This window comes from Monodelphis domestica, chromosome X (assembly GCF_027887165.1).
Source record: "Monodelphis domestica isolate mMonDom1 chromosome X, mMonDom1.pri, whole genome shotgun sequence".
Classification (NCBI taxonomy): Eukaryota; Metazoa; Chordata; class Mammalia; order Didelphimorphia; family Didelphidae; genus Monodelphis; species Monodelphis domestica.
This window is the reverse complement of record NC_077235.1, coordinates 53,781,725-53,808,849: the sequence shown is the minus strand read 5'-3', so window position 1 is coordinate 53,808,849 and position 27,125 is coordinate 53,781,725. Positions and strand designations below refer to the sequence as shown.

The window sequence follows — 27,125 nt, the reverse complement described above, 5'->3', positions numbered from 1 at the left end:
AATCATATGCATTATATTAGTGTTATATATTATATTTGGAATATATAAAAATAAAGATAAATGATAACATAAAAATAAATTGTGATTATAAAGTACTTTACTAAGTATAAAAATGTTGTATCATTCTGGCATTAACTTAAAAGCACAAGAAATATTCAATGAATCCCCCATTAAACATTCATCCCATATAGAAGATGAAGACTAAAAACATTTGATTTTTCAACAAAAATATCATGACTTGACCCATCTTTAGACAAACATTCACTATTATGATCTATCTTGATGAAACAATGATGACAGTTTTTATAAAAATTTCAAGAAAGATGGAGATCAGTAGCTTACCTTGGACTTTTCATTCTTGATTCTGTGAGCTTCGTCAATGACTAAGTACCTCCAATTAAACTTTTTGAACACAGACTTTTCTTTAATTACCATTTCATATGATGTAACACAAACATCCCACTCTCCTGGCATCATTACATCACGAATAAAAGCAGCCTGTTGCAAAATAAATAAATTTGCTCCATTAGAATTTTATTATTTCAAGGCAGCTAGGTGGTTCAGAGGATAGAGAGCCAGACATAGAGACAGGAAGTCCTGGGTTCAAATCTGTCCTCAGATACTTCCTAGCAATATGACCCTGGGCAAGTCACTTAACCCCCATTGCCTAGCCCTTACCACTCTTCTACCTTGGAGCCAATACACAGTATTGTAAGGCAGAAGCCTTGGAACCAATATACAGTATTGATTCTAAGACAAAATGTAAAGGGGGGTTATTTTTTAATTTTAAACAATCTTTTAAATTTAAAAACAATATCATGACATGATCATCATGGTCAAATTCTTACCAACTCATATATTCTTAGCAAGCATCAGAGGATGCTTATAGGAAAACTGAATAGATGTATGGCAAAAAGAAATGGGTTTGGAGTCTCATGTTATACAACAGAATAAATTCTAACTAGACAGATAACCTAAATATTTTTAAATGTTAGAAATGGAAAGAAAAAGGGAAAACTTAGTTGTTTCAACGATAGAGAGGGGCAAAAAGTTTTATCAAGTAAACAGAAAAAAAACATTAAAGACAAAAATCAATTAATCTGATTATATAAAATGGTTGGGGTTTTTTTTTAAGAAAAGCCTTTAAAAATAAGAGAAAAAAAAGATTGATTACATACCAGGAGGGGGCAGCTGAATGGCTCAGTGCATTGAGAGCCAGGCCCAGAAATGGGAGATCCTGGGTTCAAATCTGACCTCAGACACTTCCCAGCTGGGCGACTCTGGGCAAGTCACATCACCCCCATGGCCCAGCCCTTACCACTCTTCTGCCTTAGAACCAATTGGTTCTAAGACCAAAGGTAAGGGTTTAAAAAAAATCAGGAAAAGGTCTGATGCCCAGAATCTACTGGTCAGCTGTAAAACTAATAACACCAACTCGCCAATGGGACAGCTGTCAAAGGACATGAACAGACAAATTACAAAGGAAGAGATACAAACCACTAAATACAACACAAATACAAAATACTGATCTTATGAAAATCTGCTCAAGGTACCCACTAATCAAAGAAATACATATCAAGATAACCTTAAGATGCTTCCTTATGACAATAATAAATGTTAAAAACACTGCTAACTCCACTGGTGTCAAAACTGCAATGTATTATTAAAGGGCCATACAAACATAATCAAAATGTAGAAGCCGACAGAAATATGGAAGGGTCTAGAGAGGACGATTCAGAATGAGAAGATGGAGCCAAAGCTATACACACTGACTACAGATAGACAAAAAAGGAGAAGAAAAGGAAGGCAAGAAAACAGGACTCAAGGTGGCAGACTTGATATTCTCCTAAAATGGGAAACAGAACAAAAGTATCCTGTTCACTAATTCCCTGGCTTTTTCTTTTGAGACTTTCTCCCTAGCTCACCTCTGGTTGGAAATACAGTCCAGTCCCACTGCTGATTGGCACAGAAGTTTTGACCTGTTAAGGGATTTGATTAGAATTTTCTCCTTGTTTTATATGTTTGCTGGATTGGGTCTTTTCCCAATCCAAAGGTCAAATGTACAAATATCTTCAGTCACAAAATCCAACCTTAACACCTAAAATGAAGCCAGTCTACATCAGTAACTCCAAACCATTTTGGAGCTTAAAGTCTGAGAAAATGTCCTTCCTCTCCCCTACTGGGAGGATTTCTCCATTTTTTTTAAACAAAATTTTGAGCAATTTGTTTTTAGACAAATTGAAGCTCATGGAGTTCATAGTAAAAATGCAGGTGCTAATGTTTACAGGTGAATGGGGGCCCCAACCTGTAGGTGTCTGGTATGAGAGAGAAAAAAGAGAGGAGGAAAGAGACAAAGTGGGAAGGCTGACTTGGGCCTTGACTATGCAAAGAATGGAGCAGCAGGGCCCAAAAAATTCAAACAGAAAAGCCAAGCAGAAGAGGAATGGAAGGGAGACAGGGTGGATGGGTTGAGATATAACAGGGGTTGTCGAAGGAACCCACTAAAATAGTTCAAATAACCAGAAGACCGATTAGGCCAAACCTTGTGAGGGTAGCCATCGGGTCATCCACCCCTGGTGAACCAGGGCTTTGCTCACCAGCATGTGAAGACTGTTTCGGCAGAACAGGCGGAAGAAACCAATAAGAAGGTTCAACGGCTGAGAGGGCGACGCAGCAAAGCACTGCGGAGTGCTTAGGGCGTGTTGGAGCACAAAAGACAACACGGCCACCCAATGCAGCTGAGGAAGTCTCCAGGTGTAATGACTTTTCGTGCCACTGGACCCAGGCTTCCAACACCGAGAGAGTGGGACTGTCTCTGTGCATTGACTTTTCCACTTAAATCTCCTTCACGCACAAGTGTCTTTGTGCACACATGCACGAAGACAATCGTCATTCTTGGCTTCCGAGAGACTACTACCATATATGTACATATATATAAATATATATATATATATATATATGCTAGGTCAGAAGGCAGAAGGCAGAAGGACTGCATTGGGGGAGAAGGGTACACTAATCGGTCTCATGGCAAAGAAGACAGCCACAACATCACTGCATTTCTTACCAAAAGTTAGAAGAGCAGATGTGGGCACCAAATAGAAAAAGCCCTTCCTCCCCCAGAATCCAGATGGGGCTACAAAGATAGCTCAGCCTAAGACTAGAGAGCATGAAGAAGACAGACAAAGAAGTCTGGGATGTGACTTGAATGCTTCTAAATCCAAGGAAGGAGTGTGTTCAAGGTGAAGTTGATTGAAGGGGTCGTAACTCATATCCTCTGAACGCTGGACCTGACAAAGGTCTAAAGGAATCACCAGCAATGAATTGACGAATGAAGGGATGAATTTAGAAGGGACTGTCCAAAACAGTAAGGCTGAAACTCTGCAGAGTAACTGAACTTCACTAGAGGGACTCTTCTCTGCCATCTTTACCTTTCACTGCCATTAAAAACTGACTGGGAACCAAACTAACCATGAAATTATACATTCAACTTCTATTCAAGCATTCACAGGGTCTCTAAGGTACAAAGGGATTGTTTAGACTAAAGGGAGACGAGGGGAAAGCCTGAATTTAGGTCTCCATTTTGTCACAGTGGAAGTCTGACTTTGTGGCTAATGCCACCTGCTGGCTCCTCCAAGTTTTTCACATATATATATATATGGAGAGACAGACAGAGACAGACAGCGACAGAGAGTCTTTTTATTTTCATTTAAAAGAACTAAAATTCTGCTTTGAGATATCTGAACCCTCTCAAGACAGAGTCATAGAACTTTAGAATTTATGACCTTCAGTCATAAGGTCCAACCCTAACACTTCTTCGAATAAAGACAAGGAGGGGAGATCACTTCCCTAAAGTTCGACCTGTAGTTCGTGGTAGAGCTTGGCCTAAGGAACAGATTTGGGCCTTACTTCACATTTTGTCCATGCTGCGCTGCCCTAGATATAGCAGTATCGGTCACAAGACCAAGGGGGCCATCACTAATATGCACACTTTGAGGACTCAGTTGGTACTGGACATGAATGATGGGGAGAAGTAGCTCTATCACTTTCCCCAATATAACCCCTACCTATTCCAGAAAGCATCTAACTGCATTGTTGAACTCGGGTCTTGGAATAGAACAAGAGGAAACCATCATCAATACAGTGACCCATATAACAGGAAAGGATAATACTAGAGAAAATCTATAATGGAACAGCTCTCTCTGGTATGCCTATATCATTCTGGACATGCCTCAGGGAGGCAAATTTGTTATTTGGCTAGCAAACCCAAAGACCTAGAAGAATGGCTTATAATTCAAACACTTCTCACATCACAAAATTCCAACTTCCAGTGGGATGACTGAATTAGGGCCTAGAGGTGATAAAGATGGTACTGAGTTATTGCACACAATGAGGCCGTATTTTTGTCAAGGAATCCTTCTCCTTCTGCCCCTGCTCCATCCCTGGAGGGGCCTCATGAAACTCTGGCATTCATCAGAGAACCACTGGAAAACTACTGTTTCTGAACATTATATTATGCAAGAGCCAATGGAGTAGGGAAGCTGGATGGCTCAGTAGACAGAGTCAGACCAAAATATGGTAGATTCTAGGTTAAAATGTGGCCTCAGACACTTCCTAGCTGTGTGACCCTGGGCAAGTCACTTAACCCCCACTGCCTGGCCCTTACCGTTCTTCTGCTTGGAATTGGTTTCAAGGCAGAAAAAAAGGGTTAAAAAAGAGAGTCCATAGAGTTCACCTCTGTTTGTGATCTGTAAAGATTGTATCAGAAGATGATCAGTATTAGTAAAACACTTAAGATGTAGATGAGTAATAGGCGTAATAACCTAGAGACCTGAGAGATTAAATGGTTCCCCTCACCTACTCCTTGGTGCCTAATTTATTTCTTAAGGATGACAAGGAAAGACAAGAACCCTTCTATTTCCATATTCACACGCTGAGTATTTTAGTATGTGATTGATTTGTCAAATTAAATCTAAATTAATTCATTTTTCTCAAAGAAAACGAAGAGAGAATTACCTAATTCATTGTGTTCCCTACTTTGGAGGACGTCTTTTTATAACCCATACAGAAGAGAGTGAATCCTTAATCTGAACTCTGCTCTCTAGAGGCAGAATACAGATCCACTGAAAGCTACCTGTGTTCTCCTGGCTGATTATTCACTTCAATATTTTTGCATAGGCAATTATGCACAAAAGTACAAAGCTTGTTAATGGGAGGTGTGGATGGATTTCAGAGTTCCTGAGGGTAGGCCAATGGCATGTTTTACAAAGTTAAGGAGATTTCAAGAATCAGTGATGGAATAGTTGGCCAGTTCAGGACAAATCTAACAAAAGAATCGAGAGGTTCATCACCAGAAAGACGGCCGTTAAGTGAAGAATTCTTTGATCATGGTAAGCCAAGAAAAAGGTGAAAGTAAAAAAATGGACATCAGTCCTCCTAGGTCCTCTAGCTTCTGCTATGATGGTGACAGAAGGATAAAAAAGAGATCCTGCACAGCACTGTAGCTCTAAAGCCATAAGGAACCTCAGAGGCCAATCGGTCTCATTTTACCAAAAGAGAAACTGAAGCCCACAAAGAGGAAATGACATAACCAAGGTCATAAATAGGATCATGGAAGAAGCTCAGAGGCATGTAGTCCAATCCCTCATTTTACATGTGAGGAAACTGAGCCCCAGAGAGGGGAAGTAACTGGTCTAAGTTCACACACAATCTTTGCATGAGACAGATTTGAAACAGGTCCTCTAATTCCAGAACCAGTGGTTTTTCCATGGTACCATGATGCCATTCAAGCAGACTGTTGAGAATCATCCAGTATTTAGGCTGTCTATAAATACTAACTACTGATCTTCTAGATGTGAGATATTTGTTCAAAAATCAGTGTCAAAAAATCCCTTCTGGTGACAAAACTACATGTATACAGCATGTGTCTGTTATTGTATCCATTGTATTGCACACATATCTGCTATTAATAAAGGCAGAAAACAAAGGCTTCGGCTCCCAGTTCTCTTTGAAGACTCCAAAGAAGTTAGCAGGAATGTTTTATTGTCTACCCAAAGGCAGTAAGATATCGGTAAATGGGACATTTGGCCAACTTATCTGCAGAATCAGGTTTACAAAAGAAGTGACCAAAGGCCAAGGTAACCTACAATAGCATCACATCTACTTATGAAAAATAGAAGGCCTCAACGAAGGAATGGTCAAAGGATGTGTTGTTATTGTTTCTTTCATTTTCAGAGAGGACCTATGACAATGTTTTGGCTCCTACATGAATTGGGCTGAAGTGAGGTAGAGTGATGCAAAGTGGTCAGCCTCACTCTCTCTGCTAGTCATCAAACTCCAGTGGCAGGACAAAAGTCAGGATGACTGGCAATGGCCCAGGATGCAGTGGAGGACCTCGGCATCTTCAATGCCTCACCAAGCTCTAAACACTCCACAGGGCCTGCTTCAGTTGCCTTTATGGCCAATGGAACAAATTTTTCTCATCTACCCATTCCAACTAGGGGAAGACTTCACGATCTTGGAGTAACCATCCCTCTGACTCACCATCAGGTTTGTGGCCCTTTGGTTACCCTCAACCTGGTTTAGCCCACCTGCCAAGACAGTTTAGCAGGGTGTGGACACTGCCCACACTACAGCTTCTTGGAGCCACATGGACACCAAAAGTGGATGAACAGCCCTGAAAAGGGCTCAGCAAGCCCTCACACAAGAGGCACTAGTCCTCTTTGGGCACAGGAGTGTGAATGTCCTGTGTTGAAAGAATATATACATAGTTTTGAAAAGAAGAGCAAATTATCAAGAACCCTATGAAATACTTCTCCAAATAACTAAAAGAGAAATGCAAATTAAAGTAATTAATGTCTGACCTGATTCCCCTCAAAGTGTCAAAGATGATTTTAAAAGAAATGTGATGGGGCAGCTAGGTAGCACAGTGGAGAGTGCCAGGTCTGAAGTTGGGAGGACCTGGGTTTAAATCTGGCATTAGATACTTCTTAGCTGTGTAACCCTTGGCAAGTCACTTAATCATGATTTCTTGGCCCTTGCCACTCTTCTCACTCTTCTGGCTCAGAACTGATGCTTAAACAGAGAGCAAAGCTATATAAAAAGAAATATAGAAAGGTCAACATTCGAGAAGCTTCTCCTGACTCCAATCCATTCTCCATTCAGATCCAAATGTAGCTTTCCTAAAGTGAAGATCTGACCATACCACCACCCTCACCCTCCACTAAAAACTACAGTGGCTCCCTATTACCTACTGTATTTGTATCAAATACAAAATGCTCTATTTGGTATTCAAAGCTTTTCATAACCTTCCCCCCTCCTACCTTTCCAGGCTTCTTATATCTTACTCCCCAATACATATTATTTAAGCCGGTGACACTGGCTGCCTGGCTGTTCCATGACCAAGACTTTCCATCACTTGGCTCTGGACACTTTCTCTGGCTGACTCCCATGCTTAATATGTTCTCCCTTGGTTACCAATTCATGGCTCCTCTGGCTTTCTTCAAGACCCAACCAAGATGCCATCTTGCATAGAAAGCCTTTTCCCAACCTTCTCTTTAATTCCAGTGCCTTCCCTCTATTAATGATTTTCTATTTATTCTGTTTGCAGCTTGTTAGTACCCATTTATTTGCTTGTTGTCTCCCCCACTTGATTGTGAGCTCCCTTGAGGGCAGGGATTGTCTTTTGCTTCTTTTTTAATCCCCAGTGCTTAACACAATAACTGATACAGAGTAGGTGCTTAACAAATGTTTAATGACTAACAATACACTGTTGATCTGCCCAACAACTCTCTTAGTTTGGAATTTTATAAGAAATGTAGCTGAACTGTTCACATCCTTTTACCCAGCAATTCCACTAATGGGATGAAAATTCCAAAGACATAAAAGACAGAACGGTGGGTCCCACATATGCTAGAAGAATTAGAGCAACACTTTTTGTGGTAGAAAGGAACTGGAAACAAAGCAGGCATTCATTAATTGAGGAATGACTAAAGAAGTCATAGTATATGAAGGTAATAGAATATACCTATTGTTAAATTTATATGTTTGACTGAATATTTAATTGGTGATCACCAGGGATTTAATTTCTAAATCCCAAAATGAATTAATAAAGTAAAATGAAATTTATGGTACTTTATTTTTACAATAGAGGGAAGATATTAAGGAAGAAAGAAAAGAGATGGGGAGAGAGAAGAGGAAGAGGAAGGGGAAGGGGAAGGGGAAGAGGAAGAGGAAGAGGAAGAGGAAGAGGAAGGGGAAGAGGAAGAGGAAGAGGAAGAGGAAGAGGAAGAGGAAGAGGAAGAGGAAGAGGAAGAAGAAGAAGAAGAAGAAGAAGAAGAAGAAGAAGAAGAAGAAGAAGAAGAAGAGGAGAGAGTGAGCTCTGGTTTCCTCAGAACCAGTTAGAAATTCAAAGGCACCAGTCAGGGGAAAGGAATCTCAACATGATAGGCCTTTCTCTGAGGTTCACACCTCCAGAAAGGGCAAGGAAAGAAGTCAGCCTTTTCCTGCAACCTGAGCCACAGCAGCTTTTGTTGCTAAGGTGCTTTTAAAAGAAATTATTCCTCGCTTTGGCCTGCCAGCACATATTGATTCTGATAGGGGGAGTCATTTTACTGATTCTGTTCTAAATCAGATATATTCTTGCTTGGGGATAACTCCAAAATTCCATGTTCCATATCATCCCCAGAGTTCAGGCCAAGTTGAGAGGATAAACAAAGAAATTAAAACTATGATTGCAAATTATGCACTGAGACCCATTTAAAATGGCCTGAAATTCTCCCTTTGGCCCTATTTTATCTTAGAAGCAGGCCTAGAGGAGACTTACATATCTCACCATTTGAGATGCTTTTTGGACATCCACCTATACAGGCTAAGCCTTTCTCCCTGGCTTATACATCGCTGTTAGGGGGAGATACTACTATTGCTTCCTATATACGGGAATTACAGCACAAACTACGTGAACTACATGAATCAGGAGCTGCAGTACAAGCCGGACCACTAGACTTCTCACTTCATGACCTGAACCCAGGAGACAACGTATATATAAAGAACTTCCAGCGTACAGGAGCAACCCAGCCTTCCTGGGAAGGACCATTCCAAATATTGTTGACTATTCCAACATCTATAAAGGTTGGAGAAAAGGACTCTTGGATTCATTGCTCACATGTAAAGAAAGCATCATCTATTGAGACTGATTGACTGTATCCTATATATGCATTGGAGATAACTGCAAGTGGAACTGTTTTATTTTGCTTTTGACACATTGAATTTCTGAATTTCTGAATTTCTTTTTTTCTTTTTCTCTTTTCCTTTTATTATTATTATTCTTTTATTAAAATATTTTATTTTTTCCCTTTTTCCCATTTCTATGTACTTAAGGTACAATTAATATTAATGTTTATTCTACAATAATATTAGTTTAAATATATACTTGCTACTATTATTAATACGTACCCAAACAGCTTTAGGCTATGGGAACCTGCCATTTATTGATAATTGTTGTGGGACTATGATTAATGTTTGTGTCTGATTCTAGGAACGGGATCAAAAAAGGATCACAGAGATAACCTGGATAATGCCAAAAGAACTCACAGGTCTAAAAATCAAAGACCAATCCAGGTAGGATTGATGCACTTATAAGCCAATACTAAGGACTTGAACCTAGTGTGAGACTTGGGGTTGTGACACTTGACATACATTAAGATGTAGGCCTTCCTTGTATCCACACTCTTTGTGAAAATACCTACAGACAAGTACCAAAGGTTGACTACCATCCTGGCTCCCTCTATCCCTGAGAATGAAGGTAAAATCAGACGAGGGAATGACACTTTCCTATAAAAATAAGAATCTGGTCCTTTTTTCTCTCCTATAGTATGGCAACTTCCTGTAGCCTTGGCTGCAAATGGGTAAGTGAAATTTGCTGCATTCTGTCCTACAGACTTGTGGAATTAGAAATTACTTAACTGGACCCTAATACAGGGGCCTGTGAGAAAATTTATTCTTGCTTTCTCAAAATTTTGTATACGTAGATTTTTTGATACTAATTTTGAATTCTTCTTTAATATAAATATGTGTATATATAAAGGGTTTATATTCTTCCCTTAAATTTTTTCCCTTTTTTCTTTTGTTTTCATTTTTGTTTTTGTTTTTCCTTTTGAATCAACTCACACCACCCACACAAAACTAAACCTTGCATCCTCAGCTGGACCCGGTGTTTTTTTCAACACTTTCTTCAGGGGGATTGTATTTTTATAAAATCCAAGATTTAAATTTTTGTTCGAGATAGATCTTCAGAGAAGAAGCTTGCTAACTAACTGAATCCAGAGAATGAACTGTTTGCAGAAAGATATCTAAACCTTTTCACTACAGGAAGATCCAGAATGAACCTTGGGGTGCAGTTGATTGAACATTTATTTTGAATGTACACTCTTATGCCAAAGGGGACTGTCCCCTAATTGGCTTTTGTCAATGCGCCCAGCAAACATTGGTTTTCTGTCTCTCACTCTCCTATTTCCCCTAATCTACAACTATTGTAGTTTTCCTCTTAGAGGGCAAAATTTTGTATACACTTGCAGTTAGAATTTTTCAGGGTACAGTACACTTATGTTTAGTGATCACTTGGGGAGATTAGTCCCCCAATCATCATCAGGGGTGGATTGTGAATTTCAAAACTGCTCCACCCTGTTCAGACCATTCTTTGGAGGATGGGATTTAGCTATTTCCTGATCAATGACAATGGAGATACTTGGAGTAACAGAGTCAGATCTTGGAAACTGCAATCTCAACCCTACTCAGGTAGAGATTAGGAAGAGCTGCAGCAAAAAGCTCAAGATTTAATTATTTGAGAATATGGCCCTCAACAGACATGTGCAAAAAAGGACAGACCTCTGGGCAGTCCTAGGCCAAGCTAGAGCCACCATTGGCACTTGTGAGGCACAGGAAGTGAGGTAGGGAAATTCGCTCACTTCCTGTGGACAGAGCGAGATGCCAGTTGCTGCGAGGAGCTTGAGCAGGGGGAGGCCCACAGACAGCTTCTTTCAGATCAGTCACGTGAGTCAAGGACTTCTTCCCTTCTCTACCTTGGCCTTCCAGGCCTAAAAAACTCCCTCTGACTCTATCAGAAGGTTGAGTTAACCTCTTTTCCTTTCCTCCTCTCTCCTTCTCTCCCTCTCCCTTTTCTTACTCCCATTGTGATTAAACCACCATAAACTCCATTCTGACTTGAGTGTTTCATTTAGGAAATTACATAGCTGAATTCCCTAGCGACCATAAATTAATATTTTAACAATCTTTAAAGGTGATTTTCACCACAACAACACTCACCACAGTGACCATCTAAAAGGAAAGTAGTCTGAGGTCTCCTGCACGAGCTGCCTCCAGGGGTCCAGCTCCACAGCCAAGTGTCTTCACTCCAAGTCTGAGTGTCTGTCTTCCAGTCTCTCCTCAAGTGTCTCTCACTCCAACTCGAATGATCTGTCTTCTAGTCCAACTTCGAGTGACTGATCCATGATGATTCTCTGTTTCTACTATTTAAAGACCTTTTTCTCTTGTCACCTCCCCTAAATTTTACATCTACCAATCACAGCAGATGTTCCTCGCCAGGACTGCCCATTCTTTCACACATGGGTCACAGACCTCCCAGTCAATGTATGAAATGGGTGTTCACACCTTTTGTGGTTAGTTCACACCCTTTTGTAGTTAGTTCATACCTTTTTGTAGTTAAAATGGGTAGATCTACTTTAAGTACTGGGTTTACACCTTGGGGATTAAAATCTAAAAATACTCAAGGGATTACAATTTAATCTTCACACTATTCTATAAGAAGATATCAGAGAAGCATGGGAAACTTCTATGAACTGATGAAGGGCAAAGTGAGCCAAACTATGTGACAAATTGATAACAAGTTAAACAGCGATTATAATAATGTAAACAAAAGTAACACTAAGAGGCATCTTAACTAAGATTTAAAAAACAACAACTACTTTCTATTCCAGAGAACCAGTGATTCAAGCAAACCTCCCTCCTCTGAGTTGAGCACCCATAGATAACCACTAACTGTGAAATATGGTATGTGCTGTCACAAAATCTGTTTGTTTTGGCAAGACAGCTTACAGCTTCTGTGAAAACTTCTCAGACAAAACCTCAGAGCAATGTCTCCAGTTCTTCCAGAATGAGAAGGCCACACTGAAGAACTAACTTTAATTTTCTCCTCAAAAGTAAACTCAGGAAGGAGTGGTGTTTAAAATGAAATGATTATGGTAAAAAAAAAACAAAAGATATCAATGAAACCTTTGAAAAGTTATTTATTGACAGCTTTTGTTCTTACATCACCTTCATTTCCAAATATAACCCTTTTAATTTCCCTTATTTACAGTCATCCTTTGTAGCAAAGAACAAAAAAGAAAGGGGGAAAATGGCAGTTTAGAAAAAAACTAACCAACACATAAACTAAGTCTGATAGAGTATGCAGTGTTCCACATCCACAGTCCCTCCCGTCTACAAAAAAGGGAGGGAAGTCCATTTGTTCATTGTCTCTTTGGGGTCAAGCTTGATTATCATAATTACATAGTGCTCCATTTGGGGGTTTTGGTTGACATTGTTCATTTGTATTGAATTGTATTATGTTATGTCATTGTATATATTGTTTTCATGGCCCTGCTTATTTCATTCGCATCAGTTCATGGAAGTCTTCCCGTGGGCCTCTGAATTCTTCATTTTCACCATTTCTGACAGTACAGCAATGGTTTCTTGCCTTAATGAACCAGAACTTGTTTAGCTATTTTCCAATTAATCAATCAAGAAATATTTATTAAGCATCTTCTATGTGTGTGCTGGGGATATAAGAATCAAACTATCCCTACTTATAAAGAGCTTTTATTCAAACAGAAGAGATGACAAATACATGTAAAAACATATATACTATAAAGTAAATAAATTAAAATAATATATAAAGTAGTTAAATACAAGTAACTTAGGAGAGAGAGCACAAGCAGTTGGGAGGATTAACAAAGTTTTCATTTAGAAGATGGTGCATAATGCTGGTAGAGTTGTGAACTGAACCAAGCATTATGGAGAGCAATTTGGAACTATGCCAGCGGGCTACAAAACTGTGCCTCTCCTTTGGCTCTGAAGTGCAATTTCCAGGTAGACTCCCAAAGAGATCAAAGAAAAAGGAAATGGGCCTATATGTACAAAGAGATTTATAACAGCTATTTTTGTGCTGGCAAAGAATTAGAAACTGAGGGAATGCCCATCAATGTGGAAATGGCTGAACAAGTTGTTGTATAAGATTGTGATGGAATATAATTGTGCTATAAGAAACGATGAGCAAAACAACTTCCAAAAAAACCTGGAAGACTTAAATGAATTGATGAAAAGTGAAAAGAACAGAACTGGGAGAACATTGTACACAGTGACAGCAATATTATACAATGATCGACTATGAATGACTTAGCTATTCTCAGCGATACAATGATCCAAGACAATTTAAGGACTTATTATGATAAAAGCTATCCACTTTCAAAAAAAGAACTAATGAAGTTTGAATGCAAATTGAAGCACCTTTTCCACTGCTTAATTATTCTTAGTTTTTTTGATCCGCATTTTCTTTTGTAACATGGAAACATTTTGCATGATTGCCCTTGTATAATCAATAACAAATTGCTTGCTTTCTCCAAGAGGAAGGAAAGGAGGAAATGGGAGAGCGAATTTGGAACTCCATATTTTAAAATATAAATATTCAAGATTTTTGTTTGCATGGTTCTGAGGGGGAAATGTTTTAATCCTCACAAGAAAATAATTTTTAAAAGTAAGAAAGTGATGCATGAGTTGCACCTTAAAGGAAGAGGTAAGAAGGAGCGCATTCGAGGCACAGAGGCAACCAGTTTGGCCAAATTGCAAAGTACACGATGTAAACCTCAAACTCCAAAAAAGGCTGACGGCTGACTTGAGTTTTTCATTTAGGAATTACATAGCTGATTCCTTGGCGACCTTAAATTAATATATATCAGTCTTTTAAAGTGATTCCCTTGTAACAACGAGGAAGAATAAGATCCATTTAGTCCAGAAGAAGAGATTAGGACCATGTGGTGGAGAGCTCGAATAGCTAGAGGCAAGCGAAGCCACTGGAATGAAATGAGAAGGGGAAGGACATGGTTGGGTAGGCTATTATGGAAAATGACTTTGGCTGCAGTGTGTAGCCTGGATTGCAGTGAGGAGACTCGTGAGGCACAGAGAACAATTAGAATTGCCTGAGTGAGAAGTGACAAAGATCTGAATTCAGGTTAGAGCTGACTGTGGGAGTAGAGAGGGGTTATAATATACAAACATTACGAAGGTAGAAATAGCGAGATATGGTAACCAGTGACAGCTGTGGAGTGAGAGATGAAGGATAATGCTGAGATTACAAACTCGACAGAATGGAAGGATGATGGTGTCTTCAACAGAAGTAGAGAAGTGTGAAGAAGGGGAGACCTAGGAGAAAAGATCAGGAGTTAAGTTTTCAACATTTTGTGCTTAAGACTCCTACAGGAGATCTAACATTTCAAATGCCCAAGGAGACACTGAGGCTGGATCATAAATCTAGGAGTTGCCTGGAAAGCAATGGGAGTTAAACCTATTGGAGTTTCTGAGATTACTCAAAGAGAGAGAGTGATGGAGATGGGAAGTAATGGGCAGTAATGGAAGCAGGATCCTCACTCTCGGCAATCTTATATTTCTTACCAGTTAGCATTAATTATGCATAAACAGAAGAACCTGTATTATTAAACAGTTAACCACTCTGATTGTCACTGTGCCTTAGTTCTGAACTATCAGCTGCTCCATGCTATGGCTTCTTGCTGTTCTGTCTGCATTTACCTTAGTTCTGAACTGTAGGCTGTATAATTAACTGCTTGCACTGTTCTGTATTTACTTTTGTTATGTTCCCCCCTTTGATGAAGGCATTCTAGAAGGGAAGTGAGACTTCTCCCACACTGACAAAGGATGGCAGGGGGACAGTGGGGGGGAACATGAGCCATGTGCACTAAGGGCTCTGGCAGGCCAGGACCTTCAGTCAATATGCAAACCTTGATCTATACACAGGGGCTGCTCCACTAGCTCCAGGGCTACTCCATCAGCCAAGGGCTCTGGGACTACTTTATCAGCTCAAGGGGCTATTCCACCACAGGAACTGCTACTCTACTAGTTCCCAGGCTACTCTACCAGCCCCTAAGGCCATTCCACCGGCCTGGACTACTATACCATCTTTAAAACCACTTCTTCTTCACATAAAATTCTTTTCCTAGTTCTGGACTGAACAGAGTTTGAGCCTCCCATTCTTGATGTGAAACCCTGCTACAAACATGGATGAGTTTTCCCACAACAAGAATATGTATATAGAGGGTGAAGACAAGAGTGTCTAGGGCAGAATCTTGAGGAGTACCCACAGTTAAGGAGCGCAATATGAATGATGAATCAGCAAAGGACACTGAGGAGCATGTAGACAGGCAGGAGGCAAGCCAGGAGAAAACAGCACCCAAAAAAATCCAAGATAAGGGACAGTAGCCAGGAGAAGAGGGTAGTTAATGGTATCAAATGCATCAGACAGGGTTAGAACTGGACCAAGACCATCAGATCTGGCAATTAAGAGATCACTAGTAATTCTGGAAAGAGAAGCTTCACTTGAGTCATGAGGTCAAAAGTAAGATTACAGAAGGATATGGAGTGAGACAAGCGAAAGGAAGGGCAGTAAATATAGAAAAATGTTCCCAGAAAATTTTCTGAAAGAACTATAGGACAATGGCTTGATGTCATGGCAAGGTCTAGTGAAAGTTTTTTAAGGATGGATAAAAATTCAGACATATATGGAAGAAAACAATTGATGAGAAGAGACTCGGGATTCAAAGACAGGGGGAAGAGGAAGGATGAGATCTGCAAAAGAAGATGGGAGCAAATGGAAGTGAGATCAAGGACACAGGAAGAGAGGTTGGTTTTAAAAACAATTGCAAGCTGGGAAAATTGGAAAACAGTATGGAAGAGATTAGGTTTAGATCAACATCTTATACTGTGAACTTTAAATTACTCCACCCTACTTAGACCTTACTTTATGGGAAGATAAAGTTGTAATTTCCTGATTGAACAATGAAGGTACTTAGTTCTTACCTTATAGTGAAGCTAGAACTTTAAGCTAAGTCTATTTTTAGATCTTAATACAAAAAAGTGTTAAGTAACTATAAAGGTTAAATTAATCACAAAAAGGTCAAATAACTAATAAAAGGTGAACTTAACAAAGAAGTGTTAAGTAACTCTAGAGATATAATCTAATCAAAGAAGATGAGAGCTAAAGAATGGGCATTTAGAGGAGGGGACACAAGGATGAAAGGTCTATATATTTGGTTCACTTCCTCCAGTACCTTTGGCGGCGGAGAGGTGGCTGACAGCAGCGTACTGGGCCTTTCGGCATCTTGACGTGGCTACAGCTATTTTCCGGTTCGGTGGTGAGTTTCTGGCTGAAGTTTCCCTCCTTTACTTTCCAATTTTATCCTCTTAGAAACCTCTCATCTTCTTCAGAGACCTAGAGGTAGAGATTTTAAACTCCCCCTGGCACAGGCCAGGTGAGAGAAATCCTATATCCTCTTCCCTCCTCCTTAAATTCCTTGCCTCTATATTAATTAAAATTACCATAAATTTCCAGACTGACCTGGGTATTGTATTTGGGATTTTCCTCTGGTGACCAATTAATTTGGATTTAATTCAAAATCCTAAAATTATCTTTACAATAACCTAAAGCAAGATAAACTCAGAATGGGTGAATGACTTGAATATAAAGAAGGAAACTAAAAGTAAATTAGGTGAACACAGAATAGTATACCTGTCAGATCTTTAGGAAAGACTTTAAAACCAAGCAAGAGCTAGAAAAAAATCACAAAATGTAAAATCAATAATTTTGATTACATTAAATTAAAGTTTTTGTACAAACAAAACCAATGCAACCAAATTAGAAGGGAAGCAACAAATTGGGGGAAAAAATCTTCATAACAAAAACCTCTAACAAAGGTCTAATTAGTCAAATTTATAAAGAGCTAAATCAATTGTACAAGAAATCAAGCCATTCCCCAATTGATAAATTGGCAAGGGATATAAATAGGCAATTTTCAGATAAAGAAATCAAAACTATCAATAAGCACATAAAAAGTGTTCTAAATCTCTTAAAATTAAAGCAATGCAAATCAAAACAACTCTGTGGTACCACCTCACACCTAGAAGATTAACTAACATGACAGCAAAGGAAAGTAATGAATGTTGGAGGGGATGTGGCAAAGGTGGGACATGAAATGCATTGCTGGTGGAGTTGTGAAGTGATCCAGCCATTCTGGATGGCAATTTGGAACTATACCCAAAGGGCTTTAAAAGACTCTCTGCCCTTTGATCCAGCCATATCACTGCTGGATTTATACCCCAAAGAGATAATAAGGAAGAAGACTTGTACAAAAATATTTATAGCCATGATCTTTGTGGTGGCAAAATACTGGAAAATGAGGGGATGCCCTCCAATTGGGGAATGGCTGAACAAATTGTGGTATCTGTTGGTGATGGAATACTATTGTGCTCAAAGGAATAATGAACTGGAGGGATTCCATGTGAACTGGAATGACCTCTAGGAATGGATGCAGAGTGAAAGGAACAGAACCAGGAGAACATTACACAGAGACTGATACACTGTGGCACAATCGAATGTAAAGAACTTCTCAACTAGCAGCAATGCAATGACCCAGGACAATTCTGAGGGACTTATGAGAAAGAACGCTATCCACATCCAGAGAAAGAACTGAGGGAGTAGAAACACAGAAGAAAAGCAACTGCTTGATCACATGGTTCGATGGGGATATGATTGGGGATATAGACTCTAAATGATCATCACCCTGGTGCAATTATCAATAAAAGGGAAATACTTCTTGAACAATGATACATGTAAAACCCAGTGTAATTGCATGTTGGCTACAGAGGGGAGAGGGTGAGAGAAAGAACACGAATCATGTAACCATGAAAAAATATTCTAAATCAATTAATTAAATAAAATTTTTAATTAAAAAATAAAATTCTAGCTACATAAAAATAAATAATAAATAAAAACCAATGCAACCAAGATTAGAAGGAAAACAACAAACTGGGGGAAAAATATAACAAATTCCTATGATAAAGGTCTCATTTCTCAAATATATACATAACTAAATTAAACTTATAAGAATACAAATCATTCCCCAATTGACAAATGGTCAAATGATACCAATAAGCAATATTCAGATAAAGAAATCAAAGCTATCAACAATCATATTAAAATTTTGTTCTAAATATCTCTTGATTAGAGAAATGCAAATTAAAACAACTTTGAGGTACCACCGTATACCTATCAGATTTGCAAATATGACAGTAAAGAAAAGTGATCAATTCCAGAGAGGATGTGGCAAAGTTCAGATGCTAACGCATTGCTGATAGAATTGTGAACTGTGCCAACCATTCTTGAAGGCAATTTGGATTTATATACAAAGGGCTATAAAACAGTACATACCCTTTGATCCAGTAATACTACTGTTAGGTCTGTATCCTAAAGAGATTTTTTAAAATGGGAAAGGGGGGCAGCTAGGTGGCTCAGTGGATTGAGAGCCAGGCCTAGAGATGAGAGGTCCTGGGTTCAAATCTGGATTCAGACACTTCCTAGCTGTGTGACCCTGAGCAAATCACTTGACCCCCATTGCCTAGCCCTTACCCCTCTTCTGCCTTGGAACCAATACACAGTATTGATTCCAAGATGGAAGGTAAGGGTTTATGTTTTTTTTTAATGGGAAAGGACCTGCTTGTACAAAAATATTCATGGCTGCTCTTTTTGTGGTGGCAAAGAGTTGGAAACTAAAGGGGTGTCCCTGAATTGGGGAATGCCTGAACAAATTGTGGTTATATGATAATGGAACACTATTGTGCTATAAAGAATGATGACCAGGATGATTTCAGAAAGAGCTGGAGAATTGATGCAGAGTGAAATAAGCAGAATCAGGATTTAAGAGTGGTAAATGATTATGTGATGAAGATGCATCCTATTGTACCAAGTCCAGCTGCTATAATTTCTTCCATTTCAAGCCAGGAAAGATTTTTCACCGTGGTAGATTTATGCTCAGCTTTTTTTCTCAATACCAATTCATGAGGATTCTCAAAAGATCTTTGCTTTTACCTAGGAAAAAACCCAGGGGGCCTGGACTTATCTTCCACAAGGGTTCACAGACTCAACAAGCCAATTTTCACAAATTTTAAATAGAGATCTAAAAACTATAACATTAAAAGAAAGTAAATTAGTGCATTTTTGTATATGATATTCTCCTTGCTCCTCTCCCCAAATGCTAAAGTGTGTTTAAGAGATAGCAAGATTCTTTTGTTAGAATTATATGTGTGGGCATAAAATATCCGAGGCAAAATTACAGTGGGTTTTGCCCCGAGTGCAATATCCTGGATTTGTGTTATCAGAGGATTCCAGAAGTATCACATAGAAAAAAATAGCATATCTGGAAATTGAGTGCTCCTAAGACCAAGAAGCAACTCAGAGCTTTTTTTTGCGATAACTGTTTTCTATGGACAATGGATACCTGGGTACAGTGAATTAACAAAATATCTAACAGATTTAACCAGGAATACAGAACCAGAACCTCTGAAACTAAAGCCTGAACATCTTCAAGCCTTAAGTAAGCTTAAAGAAGCCATTTTATCTGCTCCAGCTTTGGATATCTCAGACTATACAAAACCATTTCAACTATTTGTAAATGAAACTAAAGGCATTGCTTCTGGTGTGCTGACACAGACTTTAGGACAAAGTTATTGTCCAATTGGATATTATAGTTGTCAGCTTGATCCAATAACTGCTGGTTTAGTTCCTTGTCTAAGGGGTGTAGCAACTGCAGTTGTGTTAGTACAGAAGTCAGCAGACTTAGTTTTGGGACGTCCATTGACTGGGTATTGTTCACATCAAATAGAAGCACTAATGAAAAAATTTTGTGCTCAAGCTTATTCAGATCAATGAATTTCTAAGTATGAAATTATTCTCCTAGGTGGTGAGAACATCCAGTTGAAGAGGTATAGTGTATTAAATCCAGCCACACTTCTTCCTGATTTGCCAAAGAATGGTGAACCCTTACATCAATGTAGAAAATTTTGTAGTAGATCTAGTGGATATGCCTAGGATGGATTTGAAAGACACTCCTATTGAAAATCCAGACTTGGTGTTATTCAGTGATGGATCTTCAAATTGTGGTATCTGTTGGTGATGGAAAACTATTGTGCCCAAAGGAATAATGAACTGGAGGAATTCCATGTGAACTGGAAAGACCTCTAGGAATGGATGCAGAGTAAAAGGAGCAGAATCAGGAGAACATTACACAGGGACTGATACACTGTGGCACAATCGAATGTAATGGACTTCTCTACTAGAAACAATGCAATAATCCAGGACAATTCTGAGGGACTTATGAGAAAGAACACTATACACACAGAGAAAGAACTATGGGAGTAGAAACACAGAAGAAAAAACATTTCCTTCATCACACGGTTCTATGGGGATATGATTGGTGATATAGACTCTAAATGATCACTCTAATGCAAATAATAATATGGAAATAGTTCTTGATCAACAAAACATGTAAAATCCAGTTGAAAGGCTTACTGGCCACAGAAGCAGGGAGGAGGAGAGGGAAAGAACATGAATCATGTAACCATGGGAAAATATTCTTAATTAATTAATTAATTAATTTTTGAAAAGAAAAAGAAATGATGGAGACTTATGGGTGAGACAATAGTACAATAATGAGGATTCAAAATTCCTTTCAGGGTTGGACCCAAAAAGTCATCCATGGGTCAATACCAACTTCAAAGGATTTTGTTATTCAGGTGTCACAGGGATCCATGCTTGACCTTGAGCTATTTAGCATTATTATCAACAATTTAAATAAATGCTGAGAGATATTATTAGATCTGCAGATGATCAAAAGATAAAAAGACTGTAAAGAAAAAAAGGGGGGAATAAGAAGTGTGAATTTCAAAACTATTCCACCCTAATCAGACCATTCTTTAGAAGATCTGATTTAGCTATTTCCTGATCAATAACATTAGAGATGCTTGGAATAACAGAATCAGGTCTTGGAAACCCACATTCTCCACCCTACTCAGTGTAACAAGATTAGGAAGGGCTGCATCAAACTCAAGATTTAATTATTTGAGAAAATGGCCTTCAACAGACATGTGCAAAAAAAAGACAGACCTCTGGGCGGTCCTAAGTCAAGCTTGAGCCACCATTGGCACATGTGAGATATAGGAAGTGAGGTAGAGAACAGACTCAGGAGTTTTCGGGACTTCCTGTGAGGAGGGCTAGAGTAGAGTTCGATCCTGGAGCTTGAGCCTGGAGGAGCCCTGCAGACAGCTTTCCTTCAGACCAGTCATGAGAATGATAAGGACTGACCCCTTTCCCTGACTTGGCTCTCCAAGGCCTTAATGCCCGCTTTGGCTCAGCTTGAGCCAGAGTGGTTCTGAGTTAAACTCCTTTCCTTCTCTCCCTCTTTCCTTCTCTCCCTCTCTCTCTCTCTCCCTCTAATATTTTCTTCCTCCTATTGTAATTAAATGACCAAAAAAATTTGGAAGCTGACTTGGTTATTTTATTATTTGGGATTTCCCTTGGCGACCATTTAAATTTAGATTTTTTTCAGTCTCAACCATAATTTTCACCCTTTACAGTTTGGCAACCATGTCAGTGTGATGAAATACCCTCAATCTTCTTAACTTTCCTAAACTTTTTTCTACTGTGACTATTTTTAATAGCTTATTTGATCAGCTATACAGGTAAGTAAATTTGCATTTTTATTTCTTTTCTCCCTCTCTCCTTAAATTAAATAGAATATAGTTGTTTTAAATCTTAGCAACAGGGCCCTAAGGTCCTGCCTAGGAGAGCTGTTTCTAAATCTCCTTTCCCTTAGGGAACGACTGACTAGATTAGGAGTGGGAAAAACCTGTATAAAGTTTTGGCTTTGTCCTGTTCCCCACGTGTTTTGTGAAGACCGTTAGAAAATAATTACTATATACATACATATATATATATATATAAATGAATACGACATTCTTCGACATTTATATGGCGGTTGAAGAATTAGGGACATTGAAGAATACAGCATACCTCCAAGTTTTTATATTAATAGGTAATGTCATTTTTTGTTTAGAGATGCTAACATAAAAAAAAATCATTTGAAGCTGAAATTCAGAAAAACACCAAAAAAAATTGAGGATAAAATGCAAGAGAACATGCAAGCCCAATTAGAAAAATTAAAATGTTTCTTACAGGATCAATTGGCAAACACCCACTCTACCATAAACAGACCTGTTTCTGAACCTTTGAATGAGGAAATTTCCTTTCCCAAAATAGAGATGGAAAACACCTTCCCTATAGCTCAGTTAACAGACTGTTCCTATCATGTAGTGCAAATTTTGACTGAATTTAATCCCCAAAACCCTTCCCCTGCAATCCCAGTTTCTCGTGTTCCTTCTCCTACAGAAAACCAAATTCCAGCCCAAAGGAGATCTTGTCCTCCTAGAGAAACTCATCCTAGTCGAACTGACCCACAGGTACAAAATTCTACTAGAGGCCTATTTCCTCTAAGAGAAGTACCTGAAATAGGACGGAGTGGGCATGTGGTGACTTTAAAACACAATATACCGTTTACTCCCCAAGAAATAAATGAATTTACATGAAATGTTCCCACATATGAACAAGATCCCTTTCTATTAACAAAAAAGATGACAGACATGTTTTTTCAGTATAATCTATCTTACAAGGACATTGAAAATTTGCTACAGGCTTTTTAAACTGAACGTGAGAAAAATAAAATAACTGCTCATGTCAACAAAACCCAGGATCCCGAATGGGACTATAATGACTCTGAGGATCTTTTGCAATTATACCGTTGTAGAGAAGCCATCCTAACAGCAATGAAGGAATGTGAAGACAGTACAGATAAGTGGACAGAATTTGAAAATAATATGCAGAATGAGGAAGAAACACCCTCCAGATTCATGGATAGAATAATCAAGTTTGGGGTATTCCTGGATTTTGACCTATCTAAAGAAAATAGCTTAAGAACAATTAGAAAGCACTTTGTCCCTAACACTTGCAAAGTCATTAGAGATTATTTTAGAACACATTGACCAAGATGGCCATAGATAGACCTTGAAGAATTGCGGAAAACAGCTTTATATGTTTTAAAGGTAAACAAAGAAAAGGAGCAAGAGAATAATGATATCACAGAAACAATAAAAAATAAATTGACATTTTTAACAGATAAAATTAGAAAACTAGAAAGAGGGCATGATACTCAACCAATGGCACTTGCCCCTCTCCAGGAATCTAATTATTGCTTTGTCACCTGCCAATTCTGTGAGAAGAAGGGCCACAGAATGGCAGAGTGTAGAACTTTACTCAAGGCACTCAGAAGGAATCTGCAGTTTAATAACAATTACAGAAGTGATAATTATAGAAATAACTCTAATAAAAATAATGGAAACCACAATTTTAGGAATGATAACTATAGGAATAGATATTGGGAAAATGATAACTCAAACCAAATGACTCCACAACAATATAATTTAAGTGGTGCTCGTCCAAAAAATACTCAAGGTACTAATGCCCCTCAGGGGAGTGCCCTTCAGGGGGGTGCCCAAGGAACTTCCCAAACACAATGTGAAGGTGTCGGGGGGGGGCCTGGGGCACAGGAATCAGAGGATACAACCTTTGATTTTCCAAACCCTGATGTCCTACTACCCATTGTCCCTACCCACTGCCCTCCTATAGTAATGAACCCCATGTTACTTTAAAGGTGGGTAACACCTATTATGGTTGCCTTTTAGACATTGGAGCTTCCTGGTCTGTATTAAAGAGAACACCTGATTTACATTGTTATTCTGTTGGCTCAGAGAATGTAATGGGAGTATCAGGAATACCCCAAAGGGTTAAAAGGCTTTCCCCTAGAATGGTATCTGTAGGGCCCCTAGAGGTACAATACTCGTTCCTTTTGAAGCCTGACTCCCCTCTAAATTTCCTGGGGAGGGACCTTCTATGCAAACTCAGAGCCACAATAAATTGCTCCCCAGATGGTTCCTTATCATTGGAAGCACCTGAGGAATCTTTAAATTTACTCCCTGTAATTCTCTCAGAGAGCCAGGATGGAAAAGAGCATCCCACCTTTGCAATACCTGAAGATATACCGGAGTCTCTTTGGGCCACATCTTCTTCTGATGTAGGCTTACTAAGTCAGCTGTTCCTGTGCAGATAAAAATTAAATCTAGCCCACCTTCTTCCATTCCTCAGTATCCCCTCTCAAAGGAGGCAATTGAGGGAATTACCCTAGTAATTAACACATGCAGATCCTGCCCATTAAAAAACCAAAAAGAGGGCCCGATGGCAAACACCTCTATAGATTCATACAGGATTTGAGGGCTGAGAACAATCATGTTATAAAGAGACACTCCGTAGTTTCCAACATCAATACTATTATTTCTTCTATTCCTAGCACACCTACATACTTTACAGTAGTAGACTTGTGCTCAGCCTTTTTTTCCATACCCATACATGAGAACTCCAGGCATATCTTTGCTTTCACCTGGCAGGGTCATCAGCACTCCTGAAGTCGTCTGCCACAAGGTTTCGTAGACAGCCCGAGCTTATTTGCACAAATTTTGAGCCAAGATACAGATAATATAAAATTTAAAAATAGCAAATTAATCAAATACATAGATGATCTACTCTTGGCTTCAACAGATGCAGAAGCATGTCAGGAAGATAGCAAACACCTCCCTTTGGAATTGCACAAAAGAGGGTATGAGATCTCGAAAGATAAGGTTCAGTGGTGCCTCTCTAAAGTAGACTATTTGGGGTTCATCCTGACTGTGGGTGCCCGCTTTATTTCTCTCAGAAGAATTGAGAATATTCAAAACTTAAGCACTCCTACCACTAAGAAACAGTTGACAGCAATTTTGGGAGCAACAGAGTTCTGTAGACAATGGATTCCTTGTTCTGGGGAAATTACTAAATGCCTTATAGCACTAACAAGGGATTCGATCTCTGAGCCCCTAAAATTAGAACCAGAACACCTGTCAGCTCTATCAGATCTTAAAAAGGCTATCCTGTCTGCCCACGCTCTAGGCATCACAGATTACAACAAGCCATTTACTTTGTATGTACATGAGCGAAGAGGGGTAGCTTCAGGTGTTTTAACTCAGACTTTGGGGTCTTCTCAGTGCCCAATTGCTTATTATTCTGCCCAACTAGACCCAGTAGCATCAGGAGCACCACCGTGTCTTAGAGGAGTAGCTGCTACAGCCTTACTAGTGACAAAAACTGTTGATCTAGTATTGGGATGCCCTCATGTGTCCACATGAGGTAGAAGCATTGTTGCTAAGACATAGAACACAGGCATTTTCTGATCAGCGAATTAATTACAAGGTATGAAATAACCTTGTTAAACAATGAAAACATTACCTTGAAACGCTGTTCAACCCTTAACCCTGACACCTTGCTTACAGATTTACCAACTTCAGGAGAACCATTACACAGTTGTGAAACACCAGTGTCCATGGCAGAAAAACCTTGAGATAATCTCTTGGACACTCCCTTAGACAACTCAGATCTGGTCTTATTTACTGATGGTTATTCTTTTATGAGCGATAGCATAAGCTACACTGGAGCTGCTGTAGTCACAGAATTTGCCACTGAGTGGTCAGCTTCACTGCCCTCTAACATTAGCGCTCAAGGGGCAGAACTCATAGCTCTGAAATATTCCTGTATAATTGCCAATGGTAAAAAGGCAACAATTTATACAGATTCTAGACATGCTTTTGGCATTTTTCACTCAATTGTGATGCTATGGCTCCAGAGAGGATTTTTAACCTTAGCTAGAAAATCCATAGCTAATGCAGAAATTATTAATGATTTAATCTTTCTGCTCTCAAACTGCCTGAAGCCCTAGCTGTAGTTCATTGCTCTGCCCATACAGGTGGCATGGACCCTGTCTCTAGGGGAAATGACCGAGCAGATACTGCTGCAAAGCTAGCAGCCATAGAAGGACATGAATTAATTTTAACATTAACAACCACTGATGATTTAAATTGATCAAATTCCTATAATGAAAAGGAAGTGGAAAAATGGAAACAAAAATTCAAAGCAAAACAGATTAATGGAGTATGGGTGTCATCTGAAGGGAAACCCCTGCTCCCTAGAAGTTCCGATCACCAAATTTGCAAATCTGTTCATAAAAATGGTCACTCTGGTACCCAGGGAATTGTGGACTCTGTTAAGAGAATATGGATAGCCCCTGGTATAACTACCATAGCCTCTAAAGTGTGTTCAGGCTGCTCTACCTGCCAGGCACATAACCAGAATGCCTTTTGTAGCAAAGTTTTCGGTGGGTGTCCTCTGGCTTACACACCTTTTGAGCACCTACAGATAGATTTCATAACAATGCCAAAGGCCAGACATTACAAATTTTGTCTAGTCATAGTAGATCAACTGACCAGATGGCCAGAAGCATTTCCTGCGACCTGAGCCATAGAGGCTTTTGTTGCTAAGGTGCTTTTAAAAGAAATTATTCCTCGCTTTGGCCTGCTAGCATGTATTGATTCAGATAGAGGAAGTCATTTTACTGATTCTGTCTTAAACCAAATATATTCTTGCTTGGGGATAACTCCAAAATTCCATGTTCCATATCATCCCCAGAGCTCATGCCAAGTTCAAAGGATGAATAAAGAACTTAAAACAATGACTGGCAAATTATGCACTGAGACCCATTTAAAATGGCCTGAAATTTTCCATCTGGGCCTATTTTATCTTAGAAGCAGGCCTAGAGGAGACTTACATATCTCACCATTTGAGATGCTTTTTGGACATCCACCTATACAGACTGAGCCTTTCTCCCTGGCATATACATCACTATTAGGGGGAGATACTACTATTGCTTCCTATATACAGGAATTACAGCATAAACTGCATGAACTCCATGAATCTAGAGCTGCAATACAAGCCGGACCACTAGACTTTTCACTTCACGACCTGAACCCCAGAGACAAGGTGTATA

General features: G+C 39.1%; 1 protein-coding gene across 1 annotated transcript in view; it reads right to left on the bottom strand.

Moving 5' to 3' along the window:
• The window catches only part of SMARCA1 (SWI/SNF related, matrix associated, actin dependent regulator of chromatin, subfamily a, member 1), a 150,078-nt gene that overhangs the window by 96,694 nt on the left and 26,259 nt on the right, over window positions 1-27,125 (bottom strand). The window contains exon 7 of the mRNA XM_007507156.3: window positions 343-498. Coding sequence (XP_007507218.1) covers window positions 343-498 — 156 coding nt within the window. The remainder of the gene's footprint in view (window positions 1-342; window positions 499-27,125) is intronic.